Consider the following 20,054-nt stretch of genomic DNA (forward strand, 5'->3'; position numbering starts at 1 on the left):
TCCGATCACGATTTTGGCCGTGTAAGGGCGTTTTCTGGATGTTTGAATCCCGGATAATCGCGGGGTTACAGTAATGGGAAATGAATTAATCCGTTCCTGACTACCCAAAAAACCTCACTTCAAACTAAATTTTATACCTAATTCTTCTAAATAAACCTACAAAGGTATGTTCAAGTTATTACTTTCCCTTGCTGATGAATGCTGTAGGTGTATGGAAGATGGTGAGGAGGGTGGAGGAGGAGAGGTGTGGTGGATATGGGTGACACTATGACACTATGGATACCACTTCTTTTAATAAATTTTTCAAACCATCCCCTGCTTGCCTTAAAGTCTATCGTATCTGCACGCGTTCCAAGGGTTTTCTTTACAAGGTCTTCATGCAATACCCTGGCTTTCTCACAAATGATGGCCTCTGAAACACTATCACCCGCTAACTCCTTGTTGTGTATCCAAATTAATAACAACTTTTCCACTTCTTCATGTATTTGTGGTCTTTGTTTCATAATCGTTCTTACGCCTTTTGCCACTTTAGCACTCATAATGTCCTTTTTCTTGCTAAGTATAGTGCATATCGTTGACATGGCTTTCTTGTACTGCCTACAAAGTTCAACAACACGTGTACCATTTGCATGCTTCCGAATGATCTCTTGTTTTTCCTCTATTGTCATCCTCACATGTGCTTTCTTGCCTTGATTCTTACCACTGACTTTCTTGGGACCCATGGTGAGATATATAATAACAACTTTTATGGTCAAATGACCAAAAATCCAACAAAACACTGAAAATCCGGGTGACGAATTGACATGGGATAGTCACTGGGCGCGAGGCACTGGTAAACTGAGGGGTGAGGGGCGACGATTGCCGTACCACCACGTGCTAGTTCGGCCTGTACGCGTATCAACAAACTCGGATTCCGAGGTAACCCTCGCCTTCCGAGGCACATTTTCCGAGAAAATCCTGCTCGTATTCTGAATAACTCGTATACAGAGACACTCGTATTCCGAGGTACCACCGTATGTCCAACAAAATCACGGAATGAACACTCCAGCCTCTTGACAAATCAAAATAATGTACCGTGAATCTGTGACGTCACAGGGTAGAAGGCACTAAAGTGGTGGACCCAGTGGCTGTGTGTATAAAATATATCTTACCTGAATGTTACTTGAAAAATTACCGACACTTAACTTCGGAAATACCGGAGCTCCAGAAATAACGACCAGGATACAGCCCCACATAGACCGTTAAATCGAGTGGATACTGGTATTTTTGACTCGGGTTTATCACCATCTCTGTGGTGATCCGGTGGCCTCGTTAATGGTGTCCCATCTGTGGGCTTCGTCTTGGTGGCAGTATGAAGTTTCTTGATGGTCCTTCTGTTTCTTTTTGTCTTTTCGTCGTTGTACTTCGCTTTCGGTTTGGGTGTTGTCCTTTCTCTCGTGGTTGTTCCATTATCGTCATCTTATGCCGAATACTGTCGCCTCGTATCGTGCAGCGCTGGTGGAGCCGCTTCAGCTTGCTTTCAGTATAGATATTACTTCTGCGCCGTTTTGCAAGCTGTCTTGTGCGTTGTTTCACCTCCGGCCTGCTCATGCGCTGCCTGAGCCATCCTGGTCTTTGGACAGAGTGTTCTCTTATCTCTCTTCTCCTCGGTTTGTTGTGACCCCTTCGGTTCAGGATTGTCTTTTGGAGGCTCTTTTCCTGTTGGCATTGGCCTCTGGGCTTGGGTCGGGGAGCTTTATGCTCTTCGGCACAGGGGTTTCTGCTCTTTCGGTCGTGGTGTTAGGTTTGTTCGTCTGCAGCTGTCTTCTTCCTTTCTGGCGAAGAATAAGACTGCTGCTTTCCGTAGGGGTCCTTAGGTTGTTGATGCTTGGTTGGTCAGGCCAGGGGTGCATCATGTTTTGTGTCTCGTTGCAGCCCTCCATCTTTATTTGCGCGCCATGGCTTCTGTGTCCGGGGACGCGCTTTGGGTTGACCCAGTTTCCCTTCTTCCCTGTTCGTGAGTACGGGTCTCTCAGGTCGTACGCAAGATTATTAAGTCTAGCCAGCCTGCGGTCTATCACCATGCCCATGACGTTCGTAAGTTCGCTGCTCTTGCAGCCGTTTTTGGGAACATGTCCTGGGCTGACATTCAGGCACAGGGGTTTTGGCAGGTGAACAGGGTCTGGCTGCACGCTACCTCATGAATGTTCCCTGGGCCTAGTCGGGCCTGTGTCACTTTGGGTCGACGGCTGCAGCCTGTCTCAACTTCAAGTTGAGGTGTGGAGCACCGACTGCTTCCCGGGTAAGTCCCCTTTTTCCTTAGTCTTTGGTGAGTAGCTCCGGGGGAACCGTAGGGGCTTCCCCTAGAAAACTAGCGTTTTCACTGCCTGATGTGATAATGGAAGGGGACTCCCCTTCCAAACAGTAACAACTCTCCTCCTCCCCCCTCATCGCCATCTTCCATACGCCATCAAGAGCCCTCCATAAAGGTAAGAGAAGCTTAGGTACTGTATTGTAGTTAGAAAAAAAACATTGTATTCAGTATAAAATGTGTTTGTATGTTAATATTTTGGAGGGTGGGGAACGGATTAATTCAATTCCCTTTATTTCCTATGGGAAAAATCGCTTCAACTTACGATATTTCGACTTAGGATCCGTCTCTGGGAACGGATTAGCATCGTAAGTCGAGGCCCCATTGTATTTTGATATCCAGCCTCGGAACTGGAGGTGTGGATCGCCGGCGCGAGGGTCTGGGGCTCCCCGCATGCACGGCTCGTGTGCGGTAATGCTTGTTTGCTCGTTTTCCCTTGGAGGAGTTCTGTCCATTTGTTTCGTTATTTTCGTTGGTTTTACCAGAATAGGGGTTAGTTTTGAGGTGCTTACCTTCTGGGTGCCTGTCCTGGTCAGATGGCAGATATAGAATGCCCCAAAATCACATGTGCATTTCTATAGACCATTGTTCCTTGTCTCTCTCCGAGGGGGGCCAGGTTCTGGCCGTGGTGCCCAGTAGGTCTAGAACTCCACCCACATCGACTGAGGCCAAAAGTTAGGACTTTCCCTATTGGCTTGGATAGCTCGGGGAGCCTCCAGGACTCACCCAAAAAAGTGCGTTTCATTACATTCAATGCTGGTTTTATAGTACTGTATTTTTTAACTATTGTTTTCCTTATAGGTCATAGATAATCCTAATAATTCTTTTCACATATATTATTTATTGTTTAAAAATGGTCATTATCAAAGATTGCATATTTTCAGGTTGAGGACCAGTGTTTTACTGCTCATCGAATTGTTTTGGCAGGTGTCATCCCTTATTTTAATGCCATGTTTACTCATGACATGGCTGAGAGTAAACAAAAGGAGATAACCATGCAAGGAATAGACCCTAGGTAAATAAATTTGTTTCTGTATAAGTACACTAATTTTTTTATGGTGAATGAATGCTTTACGCATTTACACATAGTTATATATTTTTTCCTGTGAATAAATTTGTCTACATTATATATAGGGTGCATATGGTAGGAGCATAATTCTAGGTGTGCTATCTTGATGTGAATTTTTAAAACAAATTTATGCTCTTAACTGTTATGAAAAATATATTTAGGTTTTTAACAAGTCCTATGAGAAACAAGAAAACTCTAGAGTTGAATGAAATAAAATGTCAGTTTCTGGGTGAGCCCCGGAGGTTTCCTGAAGCTGTGCTGATTAAGTTCCATACTACTTGGAGTCCTTCGGTCACAGAGTTCTTTCTGCCTTCCAACGCTGCACAATAAGAAGCGACAGTATTCGGCATGAGATGCCAATTCAGAAAAAGCCGAGAGAGAAAGGACAAACAACCCTGTCGGACACAGATGAAACCCGGTGTAGAGAAAGAAAAGGGCAGAAAGCCCGCCAAGTAATCTCATATTGTCGCTGAGAGGAAGATCGCAGGTGGGACACCATCAGATCAGCCACCTGATCACCATACAACTGGCGATAAACACGCATCAGAATACCAGACGTGTACTGTGGAAGAGAAGGTCAAACCAGCGAAGAACCTTACCTGTTCGACCTGCTGATAAAGGTGGAGCCGCAGAAAAACACCCGGGATCGTACACCGAGCAAGCAGCGCCTGAAATCAAGGCTGTGCTGGCCACCATGGGGCCAGAAGAATTGATCTCCCTTGGTAAGATTCCAACCAAGCCAGAACCCACAGCAAGAGATGAACTGAGGAAAAGAGGAACAGGAATCTTGACCAGTCCAGCTAAAAAGCATCCACCGCGAGCACCTTCCAGTCATGGAATGGCTCTGCATATAGAGGAAGATACAGAGACCAAGCTGACGCAAAGAGATACACATCCAGGGGTCCGTACGTCCAGCAGTGGCAAAGGAAGGAATCGGTGTCGACTGTCCACTACATGGAAAGAGGAATGATGCGAGACAGGTTGTCCGCCAGTACATTGGACAACCCCCCTGAACGTGAACAGTGCAGAGCTAAACCCCGAGAACTCAGCAGTTGAGCTACCCAAAGCGACCAGCTCCAAAGAACCACGAGATCGAAGGGAGCCCCCCTGGTGGAGACAATGAATCATGAGGGGAACAATTCAAATGGAACCGGGTTGAACAATGAAGCTGAAAGTAGAGCAAGGGCCCAAGCTGAATTCAAAGACAGAGCTAGCACAGCCTGTCGACATGCAAGACAAGAGGTGAAAAACATGAAAACTGCCTCCCATAGGATCTGTGCATATAGGTTCGTAACACTCTCAATACGGGGAGTGTTCATTTTCTGGAATGAACCTCCAGAAAGATAAATCCGGAAAGCCCAAAGGCATCCGGAAATGATCCCTAGGGGAAGCCCCGCCAAACTCAAAACTTATAAAGGGAAAGGAGATACGAAAACCCTGTACCTTGCAAAAGCAGACCCTGCAAAGAGGACAAAAGAGTCCAAGGAGGATCAAACGGAGCCCAAGAGCTCCATTCGGACTCCGCCTGAGCCCCAGAACCCATGGACAAGGGCCCTGGGACTAAGCCCTCATTCGTGCCCACCGCTAGCAAAGAAATGGTGGAGTCCTGGAGAAAGGCTTCAAAAAAGGGGGAGCCGGCTGGGAAGATCCTTGAATTTGCACAAGGCGAGACCAGGCTTGGAAGAGGTATCCATATTACAGTACAACTGAGCCCATTGTGGATTTCCGGGGCCCGTAGGGTGAATGAGCCCTTCAAGAAGCCCAGGCACAGGATCAGTTATGCCGGTAACCACTGTCAATGCAGGCAACCAGACCACTAGATACTGCCAGAAAGCCCCGGGTGCAGCAGAGGAATTCCACTGCACACTAATCCTAATAAGGTAAAAGGCTAATTCTAGGTTAGCCTTATCAGGGGGAACGGCAGAACTCCCCTGCCAAAACAAGTGCACTAAAATGGGAAAAAGAAAGAAAAAAAACTCAGAGACCCACCTACAGCAAACAAGCAGTTCGGGAAATCTGGATCACCCTAGCTAACTGAAGAGCCAGCTATGTTAGCCACTGTGTGCCCCACCACCTGACAACACTTCCCTACTCATGGCAAGACGGAATGCCGGAAGCCTCGAGACACCCCAAGGGTGAAGACCACCACAAGTGAGGAAGTCCTCTAAAGGAGAGTGATTCCCGAATGCCCCAGAGAAGAATACCCTGTCCAAGCAGGGGCAGTACTTACATAGCACCTAGGGAAGGTGACCCTAGGCACATGCAGCTCCAGTACTCTAAAACTCCTGGCCATTGCACGCATTCGTGCAGGAACAGCTTCACAATGCAAATCACCAAAAAAATGGACAACTATGGCCAGAGCGAGCCGATTTTGCAAGGTACGACATTAGCTAGTGGCTGCCTGATACACCCCTCCCCCCTCCAATGAGGGAGGAGGTGGACGAGCTAATGAGTGCAGGGTTAATTGGACAAAGTTTTGTGTGTTTGTTTTCATTGTAGAGGAGTTCTTTTGATACAGAGCACCACTTGGTTTCCGAACCCCTTGAGGACGAGACCCGTCGGTTATCGTGTAAGTTCGTAAACGAGAATGGAGGAAAATGGATAGAGAATTTTTTTTAAATTTGACAGAAAATTCTAAGGGAAAAAATTGAGATTCATAGCATAAATGCAACAAATGAAATAAAGTTCATTGTGTAATTGCGTTCACTTACCCCCACCCTTCCTTCCCTCACTGCCTCTCCCCCTCACTGCATCTCCCCCTCACTGCCTCTCCCCCCTCACTGCCTCTCCCCCTCAATGCCTCACTGCCTCTCCCCCTCAATGCCTCACTGCCTCTCCCCCTCAATGCCTCAATGCCTCTCCCCCTCAATGCCTCAATGCCTCTCCCCCTCAATGCCTCACTGCCTCTCTCCCTCAATGCCTCACTGGAGGAGGGGGAGCTACTAACGGGGTCGGGAACTACTGACGGGGTGGAGGCTGTGTAGAGGCGGACATGTCTGTCAGTGCCTGCTCACAGATGCCAACTGTGCATAATTCATAAATAAAACTATATTTGTTTAATTAATAACTAGGAAATCATATAACATGTTAATGATTAATAGTGTATATTAATATATGAAAATTAACATTTAGGCATAAATATTTTACAACTAAGATAAAAAATTTGTAATACAATATGGGCGATAAGTTTGGCAACCATCGCCTGGTCAGCAAATCCTTCCTTACTGCCTTCCTCACCACTCCACCAACAGAGGGGGTGGGGAGAGAATTAGTGAGAGAGGAGAAATAGTGGGAGAGGAGGAGGATTAGTGAGAAAGGAAGGGAGGGGAAGGTAGGGAGAGATGCTAGGAGGGAGAATGAGAGAATTAGGGAGGGAGGGATAGGCAGTCAGGCAGCCAGTCAGCCAGCCAGTCAGTCAGCCAGCCAGCCAGCCAGCCAGCCAGCCAGCCAGCCAGCCAGCCAGCCAGCCAGCCTGCCTGCCTGCCTGCCTGCCAGCCAGTCTTCCTGCCTGCCTGCCAGCCAGTCTTCCTGCCTGCCTGCCAGCCAGTCTGCCTGCCTGCCAGCCAGTCTTCCTGCCTGCCTGCCAGCCAGTTTGCCTGCCTGCCAGCCAGTCTGCCTGCCTGCCAGCCAGTCTGCCTGCCTGCCAGCCAGTCTGCCTGCCTGCCAGCCAGTCTGCCTGCCTGCCTGCCAGCCAGTCTGCCTGCCTGCCAGTCTGCCTGCCTGCCAGCCAGTCTGCCTGCCTGCCTGCCAGCCAGCCAGCCAGCCAGCCAGCCAGCCAGCCAGCCTGCCAGCCAGCCTGCCCTGCCTGCCTGCCAGCCAGTCAGTCTGCCTGCCTGCCTGCCAGCCAGCCAGCCAGCCAGCCAGCCAGCCTGCCAGCCAGCCAGCCAGCCAGCCAGCCAGCCAGCCAGCCAGCCAGCCAGCCAGCCAGCCAGCCAGTCTGCCTGCCTGCCAGCCAGCCTGCCCTGCCAGCCAGTCAGTCAGTCTGCCTGCCTGCCAGCCTGCCCTGCCTGCCTGCCTTGCCTGCCTGCCAGCCTGCCCTGCCTGCCTGCCTGCCAGCCTGCCCTGCCTGCCTGCCAGCCTGCCAGCCTGCCTGCCAGCCAGTCTGTCTGCCAGCCTGCCAGCCTGCCTGCCAGCCTGCCTGCCAGCCTGCCTGTCAGCCTGCCTGCCTGCCTGCCAGCCAGCCAGCCTGCCTGCCAGCCTGCCAGCCAGCCAGCCTGCCAGCCAGCCAGCCAGCCAGCCTGCCTGCCTGCCTGACAGCCAGCCTCTCTGCCTGCCTGCCTGTGCCAATCCCTGCCAGCCTGCCAGCCTGCTTGCCTGCCTTTCCCTCCCTCCCTCCCTAATTCTCCCATCCCCCCCCACTACTTGCTTCCTGCCTACCTCCCCCTCCCTTTCTCACTAATTCTCCCCCTCTCTCTAATTCTCCCCCTCTCTCTAATTCTCCCCCTCTTTCTAATTCTCCCCCTCTCTCTCCTACTGCCTTCCATCTAAGCTCCCCCATCCACCCACCAGTCAGCAATCACTGACGCAGTGCGTGCATTTGGAGCCGACATGGTGCACAAATGTTTCTTGATTGTGCAGATATGTAAAACAAAATTACAGAATGAACTCTCCAGCCTCGTGACATATCAAAATAATAGGAATAATAGGCCGCGAATCTGTGAAATCACAGGGTAGAAGGCGGCAAACTGGACCATCTCCCACCCATCACCACGGGCTGGCGCGACGCTTGGCGGACCGCTTCCGTGGACTGCGGACCTCCTACCCGAACTTTGTTCGTGTAGCATGACTCCCCAACCCCAATCGGGAAACTGGAAGTTTCGGATAACTAAAGTTCGGAAACCAAGTGGTGCTCTGTACTTTGGGGACATAGGTCACGTTTTTCAACCAGGCAGTAGTTTTTGATTCACCTTTCTGGGTGCCTTCCCGGGTCGATAGAAAGATGACAAACATTAAACGTAAAGTGTTCATGGGCCAGTGTTCCCTGTGCCTCTCTGTGGGGGCCAAATTCTGGCTCGAGGTGCCCGGTAGGCATTCAAGAACAATGCGACTGATGACTCCATGTAGTATGGTACTTGATCAGTACCGATAGCTTCAGGGTGCTGACAGGGCTACCCACAGAAAGCTTGCATAACTGTGCCGAGGTAATGTCAAAGGCTGGGCCAAACACAAGCTGAAGTGGCTCTGCCAACGCCACACGATAAAAAGCAACAGTATTCGGCAAGTGATGCAGATCGAGGAAAATCCAAGAAAGAAAGTACAAAACCTAGTCAGAAACGGAAAGAAAATGATGAAGGGAGAAAAATGGCGAAAAGACTGCCAAGAAACCTTATACTGTTGCTGGGAGGAAGATCGCAGATGGGATACCATATAACCAGCCACCTGTTCATAATACAAATAATGATGATAAAGACACGTCAAAATTCTCAGACGCATAAAACAAAAGATATGGCCGAACCAGTGAGGTACGTCACTCGCCCGACCCATTGGTAAAGACATAGCTGTGGAAAAAAGCCCGGGTTTGGACACCGAGCAAGCATTGCCTGAAACCAAGGCTGAGCTGGCCACGAAGAAGCCAGAAAAATCACTCTCCCCTTTTAAGACTCCTGGTGTGCCAGACCTGGAATAACAAATGGACTGGGGAAAAAAAGAGGAAAATGCACCCCCACCTCGATAAGCAGTGTGGGAGAAACATCAGTGCTAGCTGCAGAGCAGACACAGCCAGCCGCAGTGAGCCCTACCAGCCAAAAAACACTCCTAAACCCAGGGCAAGATGGAAAGTCCAAGACCACTGATTTACCCCAAGGGTGAGAATCACTCTAAATGAGAAAGCCCACTGGCAACAGCAGAGATAGCACCACTCCATAAAGGAGGAAATAAGGCAGAGGCAAAAAATTACAGACCGATAGCACTAACATTGCACATCATAAAAATTTTTGAGAGAGTGCTAAGAAGTAAGATCACAAAATACATGGAATCACAGCATCTCCATAACCTCGGACAACATAGTTTCAGAACAGGGCACTCTTGCCTGTCGCAGTTGCTGGACCACTATGATATGGCATTAAATGCTATGGAAGACAAACAAAACGCTGATGTAATTTACACAGATTTCACAAAAGCTTTTGATAAATGTGACAATGGTGTTATTGCACATAAAATGGGTTCAAAAGGAATTACTGGGAAAATAGGCAGATGGATCTACAATTTCCTGACTAACAGAACCCAATGTGTAATAGTCAACAAAATAAAATCTGGTCCATCAACCGTGAAGAGCTCAGTCCCCCAGGGTACTGTGCTTGCTCCAGTACTTTTTCTCATCCTCATATCAGACATAGACAAGAACACAACCTATAGCACTGTATCATCCTTTGCAGATGACACTAGGATTTTCATGAGAGTTGGCAACATAGAAGACATGGCAAACCTCCAATCAGATGTAGAGCAGGCCTTTCTATGGGCTACAAAAAATAATATGGTGTTTAACGAGGATAAGTTCCAGCTCATGCACTACGGAAAAATTGAAAATATAAAAACGGAAACCATGTACAAAACTCAGGCAAATCATAACATAGAACGAAAAGACAATGTAAAGGATCTGGGTGTACTCATGTCGGAAGACCTTACTTTTAAAGAACACAATAAAGTAGCCGTCACAACTGCAAGAAAAATGACAGGTTGGATAACAAAAACTTTTCACACTAGAGATGCTATACCGATGATGATAATTTTCAAAACGCTTGTGCTCGCTAGAGTGGAGTACTGCTGCACAATGACAGCCACTTTCAAATCTGGAGAAATTGCTGACCTGGAGAGCGTGCAGAGATCCTTTACTGCTAGAATCCACTCAGTAAAACATCTAAATTACAGGGACCGACTAAAAGAGCCTAAATCTGTACTCCCTTGAGCGCAGGCGGGAGAGATACATAATAATTTACACGTGGAAAATAATTGAGGGGCTGGTCCCAAACCTGCACACAGAAATAACATCACATGAGACCAGAAGACATGGCAGGATGTGCAGACTACCCCCGTTGAAAAGCAGAGGTGCAACAGGTACTCTGAGAGAGAACTCTATCAACATCAGAGGCCCGAGACTGTTCAACACACTTCCAATACACATAAGGGGCATAACTGGCCGACCCCTCACAGTGTTCAAGAGAGAACTAGATAAGCACCTCCAAAGGATACCTGATCAACCAGGCTGTGACTCATACGTCAGGCTGCGAGCAGCCGTGTCTAACAGCCTGGTTGATCAGTCCAGCAACCAGGAGGCCTGGTCGACGACCGGGCCGCGGGGATGCTGAGCCCCGGAAGCACCTCAAGGTAACCTCAAGGTAGGCAGGGGGTTGGTTCTGGACCTGTAGCTCTAGCCCCCCCCCCCTCTACTGGCAGGGGGTTGGTGCTGGACCTGTAGCTCCAGCCCCCTCTCTACTGGCAGGGAGAATGGTGCTGGACCACTGATGGGAGTGTTTCCTGAACACCCCAGGGAAGACAAACGTGACCTCGCCACTTAACCACTGTGCTGCGCAGAGTTTATTGTGAAATTCCCCCGGTGTGCATGAAATAAAGTGTTCCCAAAAAATTATTTTTTCTTCGTAAAATGATAAATTCCCTACCCTGAACATGTCTATGTAAAAATAAATACCAAATTCCACTTACTTTGGCTGTGGGGACGTGGACAAGGTGCACTGTGACGTCATCAGGGCCTGGTCGCCAGTGCGTGAATCGCCCAGACACGGTCGCGCGGGCCATTCAAACTTAGGGTGTTGCCACAAATATATTTTCAATTATTTGTTTTATGTATTTCCAATGCGGTTTTATTTTTTTTTTTTATCGTATATGATGCATATTTGTGTCCTTTACAATATGTATACAGTGGTACCTCGGAATGCGAGTGTCCCTGTATGCGAGTTTTTCGGAAGACGAGCAGGATTTACTCCAAAAATATGTCTCGGAAGGCGAGGGTTACCTCGGGACGCGAGTTTGTTGATACGTGTACAGGCCGACTGGCGCGTGGTGGCATGGCGATTGCGCCTCAGTTTACCAGTGTCTCGTGTCCAGTGACTATCCCACCTGAATTCTTCACAAGGATTTACAGTTTTTTATGTTTTTTTTGGGCCATTTGAGCATAAAAGTTGTCATTATATATCTTGCCATGGGTCTCAAGAAAGCCATTGGTAAGGTTCAACCTAAGAAAATAGCTGTGAGTAGAGGCAGTAGAGGATGTCCCTTCTTGATTAAGAAAATGTGTGAAGTATGGGAAGAACTGCAAAGTTTTGTTGAAAAAACTCACCCAGATAAAGCTGTAGCAGGCCGTTGCATTGACCTTTTAAATGATAATGTGATGTCTTACTACAGACAAGTGTTAAAATGTAGGGAAAAACAAGTGTCATTAGATAAATTCTTAGTAAAACAAGCAAGTCCTAGTGGTATGCAGGCAAAATGTGGCAGTGTGTGCATACCAGTGAAGTCCTCACTGCCTGATGTGATAATGGAAGGGGACTCCCCTTCCAAACAGTAACTCCTCTCTTCCTCCCACCTCCTCACCATCTTCCATACGCCTACAGCATTCAACAGCAAGGTAAGTAATAACTTGAACATAGTTTTGTAGGTTTATTTAGATGAATTAGGTATAAAAATTTAGTTTGATGTGGGGTTTTTGGGGTAGTCAGGAACGGATTAATTCATTTCCCTTTATTTCTTATGGGGAAATTAGCTCCGGAATGCGAGTTTTCGGAATACGAGGCGTCTCCAGGAACCAATTAAACTCTTAAACTGAGGTATGCCTGTATAACGCTTTGAAACTACTGATGGTCTTGGCCTCCGCCACCTTCTCACTTAACTTGTTCCAACCGTCTACCACTCTATTTGCGAAGGTGAATTTTCTTATATTTCTTCGGCATCTGTGTTTAGCTAGTTTAAATCTATGACCTCTTGTTCTTGAAGTGCCAGGTCTCAGGAAATCTTCCCTGTCGATTTTATCAATTTCTGTTACTATTTTGTATGTAGTGATCATATCACCTCTTTTTCTTTTGTCTTCTAGTTTTGGCATGTTTAATGCTTCTAACCTCTCCTCGTAGCTCTTACCCTTCAGTTCTGGGAGCCACTTAGTAGCATGTCTTTGCACCTTTTCCAGTTTGTTGATGTGCTTCTTAAGATATGGGCACCACACAACAGCTGCATATTCTAGCTTTGGCCTAACAAAAGTCATGAACAATTTCTTTAGAATATCGCCATCCATGTACAGTAATTAAATGCAATTCTGAAGTTAGAAAGCGTGGCATATGCTCCTCGCACAATATTCTTTATGTGGTCCTCAGGTGATAGTTTTCTATCTAGAACCACCCCTAGATCTCTTTTTTTTTTATCAGAATTCTTTAAAGATTTCTCACATAATATATAGGTTGTGTGGGGTCTATGTTCTCCTATTCCACATTCCATAACATGACATTTATTAACATTAAATTCCATTTGCCAAGTGGTGCTCCATATACTTATTTTGTCCAGGTCTTCTTGAAGGGCATGACAATCATCTAAATTTCTTATCCTTCGTATTATCTTAACATCATCAGCAAACATGTTCATATAATTCTGTATACCAACTGGTAGATCATTTATGTAGACAATAAACATCACTGGTGCAAGAACTGAACCCTGTGGTACTCCACTTGTGACATTTCTCCATTCCGATACATTGCCTCTGATTACTGCCCTCATTTTTCTATCAGTCAGAAAATTTTTCATCCTTGATAGAAGCTTACCTGTCACCCCTCCAATATTTTCCAGTTTCCAGAACAACCTCTTATGTGGAACTCTGTCGAAAGCTTTTTTTAGGTCCAGATAGATGCAGTCAACCCAACCATCTCTTTCCTGTAATATCTCTGTGGCTCGATCATAGAAACTGAGTAAATTTGATACACAGGATCTTCCAGATCGAAAACCATACTGTCTGTCTGATATTATATCATTTCTCTCCAGGTGTTCTACCCATTTAGTTTTGATTAGTTTTTCCAATACTTTCACTATTACACTTGTCAGTGATACAGGTCTATAATTGAGGGGGTCTTCCCTGCTGCCACTTTTGTAGATTGGAACTATGTTAGCCTGTTTCCACACGTCTGCTACGATTCCTGTACACAGGGATGCCTGAAAGATCAGGTGAAGTGGAATGCTGAGCTCAGATGCACATTCTCTCAGAACCCATGGTGAAACTCCATCTGGGCCAGCTGCTTTGTTCTTACCGAGCTCCTTTAGCATATTTTCCACTTCATCTCTAGACACCTCTATCCGCTCTATGTTGTTCTCTGGAATTCTTATTGTGTCTGGTTCTCTGAAGATTTCATTTTGTACAAACACACTTTGGAACTTTTCATTTAATGTTTCACACATTTCCTTTTCATTTTTTGTGAATCTGTTTCCCATTTTCAACCTCTGGATATTAGCCTTTACCTGCAATTTGTTGTTAATGAATTTGTAGAATAGGCCCGGTTCTGTTTTACATTTATCCGCTATCCCTTTTTCAAAATTTCTTTCTGCCTCTCTCCTTACTGCTGTATAGTTGTTTCTCGCATCTTTGTATCGCTGGTATGTTTGGGGGTTTGGCCTCTTCCTATACTGATTCCATTTTTGTGTCTTTTGGTCTCTTGCCCTCTCACAATTTCTGTCGAACCAATCCTGTTTTCTGGCCCTGCATCTCTGTTTTGGTATAAATTTTTTTGTGTCTTTATCATATATTTCACAAAACTTGACATACATCTCATTCACTTCCTTGCCTAGCATCAAGTCTGTCCAATTATACTCACTAAAAAAATTTCTAAGGTCACCATAATGTCCTCTCCTGAAGTCTGGTTTTTGAACTGCTTCAACCTCCTTATTTTCTTCCAGCTTATAACGCATTGCATACATTATTCCCAAAAAGACATGGTCACTTTTACCCAAGGGAGGAAGGTACTGAATGTCAAATATCTCTTCCTCCTTCCTGGTAAATATCAAATCTAGCATGGAGGGAATGTCCCCTTCCCTTATCCTCGTAGCTTGTTTAACATGTTGATACAAGAATGTTTCCAGGATGAGGTCTACAAATTTACAGGTCCAAAAATCTTCTGTTTTAGCTTCATATGCTTCCCAGTCTATGGATTTCAAGTTGAAGTCACCGACTATCAACAGTCGTGATCTATCGTTATCCGCTCTCGCTATAATCTCTCTCATTATTGTTATAAGACCTTCACGTTTACTATCTAGCTCCTCCTTTGACCATGTGCTGCTTGGCGGTGGACTATATGCATTTATTATCATTAGTTTATCATCCTCATGGCAGATCTCTAGTGCTATTATGTCGACTTCTTGTGGATTGGCAGTCATTATTTCGTTCACCTTTAGGTGTTCTTTTACCAGCACAGCAACGCCACCGCCTTTCCTAATTTTTCTGTCCCGTCTCCAAATTGAGTAGCCCCTTGGGAATATGACCTCATTTAAAATTACATCTTCAAGTTTTGTCTCCGTGAGTGCAACAATGTCTGGTGTCTGCAGCTGTATTACATCACTTAACTCCAGTATCTTCGATCTCACTCCATCTATGTTGGTGTATGCAATCTTCAGGAACTTGTTCCCCCTCTCCTTATTCTTCACTCCCCTTCTCTCTATTGATTTTGTTGGTTTGCCTTTATGTACCACTTTACTGGTTTGCCTACCCCTATCACTTTGTAGAAAAAAGAATTTATTTCTTCTTCATTCCTGCTCTCATTTAAATGTTTTGCCTCGGCGAGGTTCAGTTTCAGCTTTTCTCTATCTTCTTTTGAAAGATCTCGTCTTAACGACCACCCTTTCCCATCCTCATCACTTTGCAATTTTCTAGCATTCCTTAGTACAGTGTGTCCTCACTTGAACGAACTATATGGGGCGAAGCCGATTCGTTCCAGTGCGGAATTCGTTCCATCCGTCCGGCCCCAACAACCTTCTTATTTTTTTGTTTTTAAACATGCCAGGACACATTAGTTTGTTTCTTTGTTGTGTGGTGCTTCATTATAATATCTTTCATGCTCTTTTGGTGTCGATAATAATCTGAGATGCGAGAATCACCATCCCCCACCCCACTCACACCATCCTCCACACCACCCACACCATCCTCCACACCACCCACACCATCCTCCACACCACCCACACCATCCTCCACACCACCCACACCATCCTCCACACCACCCCCCACACCACCCACACCATCCTCCACACCACCCACACCATCCTCCACACCACCCACACCATCCTCCACACCACCCACACCATCCTCCACACCACCCATACCATCCCCACACCACCCATACCATCCCCACACCATCCTCCACACCACCAACACCATCCCCCACACCACCCATACCATCCTCCACACCACCCACACCATCTCCCACACCACCCACACCATCTCCCACACCACCCACACCATCCCCCACACCACCCACACCATCCCCCACACCACCCACACCATCCCCCACACCACCCATACCATCCCCCACACCACCCATACCATCCCCCACACCACCCACACCATCCCCCACACCACCCACACCATCCTCCACACCACCCACACCATCCCCCACACCACCCACACCATCCCCCACACCACCCACACCATCCCCCACACCACCCACACCATCCCCCACACCACCCACACCATCCCCCACACCACCCACACCATCCTCCACACCACCCACACCATCCCCCACACCACCCACACCATCCTCCACACCACCCACACCATCCCCCACACCACTAACACCATTCGCCCCCACCACCACCCACACACCCCACACCACCCACACCATCCCCCACCATCCCCCACACACCCCACACCACCCACACCACCCATATCATCCCCCACACCACCCACACCATCCCCCACACCCCCACACCATCCCCAACACCACTAACACCATTCGCCCCCACCACCCACACTCCCCACACCACCACCCACACACCCCACACCACCACCCACATCATCCCCCACCCACCCCACACCACCACCCACCCCACACCACCCACATCATCCCCCCACACCCAACCACACCACCCACACCAACCCACCCACACCCAAACCACACCACACCACCCAAACCATACCACACCACCCACACCGTGTATTGAAGCAGCAGGCTTGGAAGCGTCTCAACTCTCCCGACAAAAAAAATGATGGGTTGACAGGTCTCCTCTCACACCTCCAGGACCCCCCCCCCACCCCCCAGGCACCCGGCCATACACACCACAATGCCAAGTCAGCTATTGTTTTCTTCAGGAAACAATAAAACGTGTTAATGATTAATAATGTATATTAATACACGAAAATTAACATATTTTGGCATAAATATTTTACAGCTAAGATTGAGATTTATAATAGAGTATGAATGAGAGGTTTGGCAGCCATGCGTGGTCACCACCCTTCTCTCTCCACTTCCACCTCCCCTGACAACACCTTCCACCACTGACCCCACCTGCCTCTTTCCACCACCTGCCTCCCCTGACACCACCTGCCTCCCCTGACCCCACCTGCCTCCCCTGACCCCACCTGCCTACCCTGACCCCACCTGCCTACCCTGATCCCACCTGCCTCCCCTGACACCACCTGCCTCCCCTGACCCCACCTGCCTACCCTGACCCCACCTGCCTCCCCTGACACCACCTGCCTCCCCTGACCCCACCTGCCTCCCCTGACCCCACCTGCCTCCCCTGACCCCACCTGCCTCCCCTGACCCCACCTGCCTCCCCTGACCCCGCCTGCCTCCCCTGACCCCACCTGCCTCCCCTGACCCCACCTGCCTCCCCTGACCCCGCCTGCCTCCCCTGACACCGCCTGCCTCCCCTGACACCACCTGCCTCCCCTGACACCGCCTGCCTCCCCTGACACCACCACAAATGATGCCAGCCACCTCACCAAGGCCTAACGTTCACACGACCTGTGCTTGTTTTATTGGCCTCCTCAAAATCTATAGGTATTAGTACAGTACGTAGGCTGTTAGAGGGAGGGAGGGAGGGATCCAGGAAACAACCCCCCCTCCCACCCCCCACCCCCCCCCTCCCACCCCCCCCCTCCCACCCCCCACCCCCCCCCCCCCCCCCTCCCACCCCACCCCCCCCCCCCCCCCTCCCACCCCCCACCCCCCCCCTCCCACCCCCCACCCCCCCCAATGGCTCAGGGAGCGACCGGCCGGCCACACAATGCCGGCTGTTATCTACACCCCAATTGTATTAAAAATTCTGTGAAAAGGAAATGTGTTCAAACTGTTTAAAATATGTACTGTATATATTACAATTTTCACCATTATTATTGCTCCAATATGACATTTTTCTAATAAAAAGGCTATTTTCAGTGTAGATAATGCGATAATTATCATTAAATTGACTCTTGGCATCTGACGAAGAGAGGAGAGTGAGTGGTCTCTGTGGTCAGGTGGAGGAAGGAGGGTGGGGCGGGGGAGCACGTGTTGCCTCCTGACAACAACTCTCTCACCAATGCCCCCCTGACACCATTTTATCACCATTTTTATCACCATTTCTCCCTAGAAACAATGGGTAGGGATAATAAAACACTACATAACTGTTTACACTCTGGCGAATCATAGTTGATGACAGCCAGCTCTGACGCTCGGCCTCGGTGACCGCTTGGACGAACATTCCTCACTTAATCGAACATTTGTATGTTCCACTGAACATTTGGTACCGAATTCAATTTGTTCGGCTCTTCCGGGAATTCGATAGAGCGGGGTTCGTTAGTCTGAGGAAGCACTGTACTTCTTCCATCTGTTTGGCACCGTTTAGGGTGATCCTCAAAGGTCGATCTTTCCCTTTTACGTACCTGCCTATTCTCCTGTAGTCGCACACATTCTCTATGGTTGTAAGACCTTCCACGAGGCCAACAATTTTATCTACTACTTTAGCTTCTTCTACAGCTCTTTCTGACCTAGATGTTATTGCCTTTTCTTTGCAGCCAAAAATGATCAGGGACTTACTCCGATCAACTGTGTTTTGCACCAACTTCGGGTTAGATGCCAATTCTTTTCTCACTTCCAGCCTAATGTTTGTTTTATCTTGGTTGCTGCAGTGTTTGACTTCCTTTACTGCTGCTTCTATTTTTTCCTTCTCCTTGGCCACTTGTGCATAAGTGAGTTGCATATCTTTCTTGCACTGTTCTATTCCCTGTGTAACTTCCTCCATCTGTGCTGACCAAAGCTGTTTCTCCTGTTGAATTTCCTTGCCTAACCGATTGTAGTCATTTATGTTTAAATTTACTTTAACTTCTTCCAAAGCTATTTTTAAAAGTTTATTTTCTTCTTCCATGGCTTTGCAATTTGTTTCCAATTGATTCTTATCCTTGCTCAAGTCTTTCACTAAACCCTCAAGACATAAAACTTTGCTATTCAAATGGTCATTACTTTCTTTCAATTTACTAATTATTTCTACATGAGAGTTCACTATAGTATCTAAATTTACCAACTTGTTATGTAGACTGCTAATATCAATGCTTTCTTCATTGAATCCCTCAAAATCAAGCTCTGTTTTGTTTTTCCCCTTGCCAGTGGCCATCTTGAATGTTCTTCTCTGCACTGTAAACACTAGGGCAACTTTTTCTCATCCGATTTTTCACTTCCCTTATCACTTTCCTGTTATCTCACCTATTTTTCAAGAGCACTATACCTTTATGTTCTCTGGGACACCACTCACTACCATCAACCTGTACTACAATACTTAGGATTGTTGAAATATGCTGGAGCTCCTCTGCTGCAAGTGTTGACCCTAGGGGTGTCACCTTTTTCCACCTTTTTTTTTGTCACCTTAGGGGTGTACACCTTGTGGTGTACCTTCTGTGCGACCCGGATTACGCCTTGATAATGGATCCTGCCTCTTTTGAGTTCGGTTCTTCTTTTCCTTACTGGTTCGTTACAAGGTTCTGAAGTCGTCCTGGATGGCAGACTGTCCGATCTTTTTGTTGGGGGCGTGGCATACGTTCTGTCGGTCCCGCACACTTCAGTGGCGAGAGGCTCTTACCGTTGTTCAGGTTTACCTGGGGGAAGCGGGGGGGGGGGGGCAGTTTGAACGCCTCAGTGCATGTTTGTTCACCCCTCTCCTTCCGCGGGACGTCGGCCAGGTGCATCTTCACGTGCAGGATCCTTTCCTTACAACGGCTCTGGTAGCTGAGAACTTGCGTTCCCGTGGCCATTTGGCTTTAGTCCTGCATTTCTTTTCCCTTCTCGAGCTGTCTTCGGACTGGCTTGAGAGAGGAGGATGTTGGGGCGCAGGGGGGACGATCCTGGGTAAGTTGCGTTGGTCTCAGCAGTGTGGGCTTTGGCTGCGTTATTGAAGCTGTTTGCGCCAATCCTGCAGGAGGCAGTGTGTCTGTTCTTTGCTTCTCATCTCGCGTGCCATCAGACGGTGCTTGCCCAGTCCTTGGAATCTGCTTGGGCCCTGGATCTTAGATTTTTTTTTTTTTTTTTTTTTTTTTTTTGTCTTTTTGTCTTTTTGTCTTTTGCTGCTTGCAGAGTCTGCGGTGGTGCATTATCTACAAGCGACTTCTTCTAGTTGTCATCCCATGTCGGACTTGTTGGTTCTCCTGGGGAGACGTGGGGGTTCTTCCCAGAAGGGTCGTGCCAG

At 47.8% G+C, this 20,054-nt stretch overlaps 1 protein-coding gene across 1 annotated transcript in view; it reads left to right on the top strand.

The window, feature by feature from the left end:
* KLHL18 (Kelch like family member 18) overlaps positions 1–20,054 on the top strand; it is a 347,445-nt gene that overhangs the window by 47,176 nt on the left and 280,215 nt on the right. The window contains exon 2 of the mRNA XM_069339925.1: positions 3,235–3,365. Coding sequence (XP_069196026.1) covers positions 3,235–3,365 — 131 coding nt within the window. The remainder of the gene's footprint in view (positions 1–3,234; positions 3,366–20,054) is intronic.

Source organism: Procambarus clarkii, chromosome 42 (assembly GCF_040958095.1).
Source record: "Procambarus clarkii isolate CNS0578487 chromosome 42, FALCON_Pclarkii_2.0, whole genome shotgun sequence".
Lineage (NCBI taxonomy): Eukaryota > Metazoa > Arthropoda > Malacostraca > Decapoda > Cambaridae > Procambarus > Procambarus clarkii.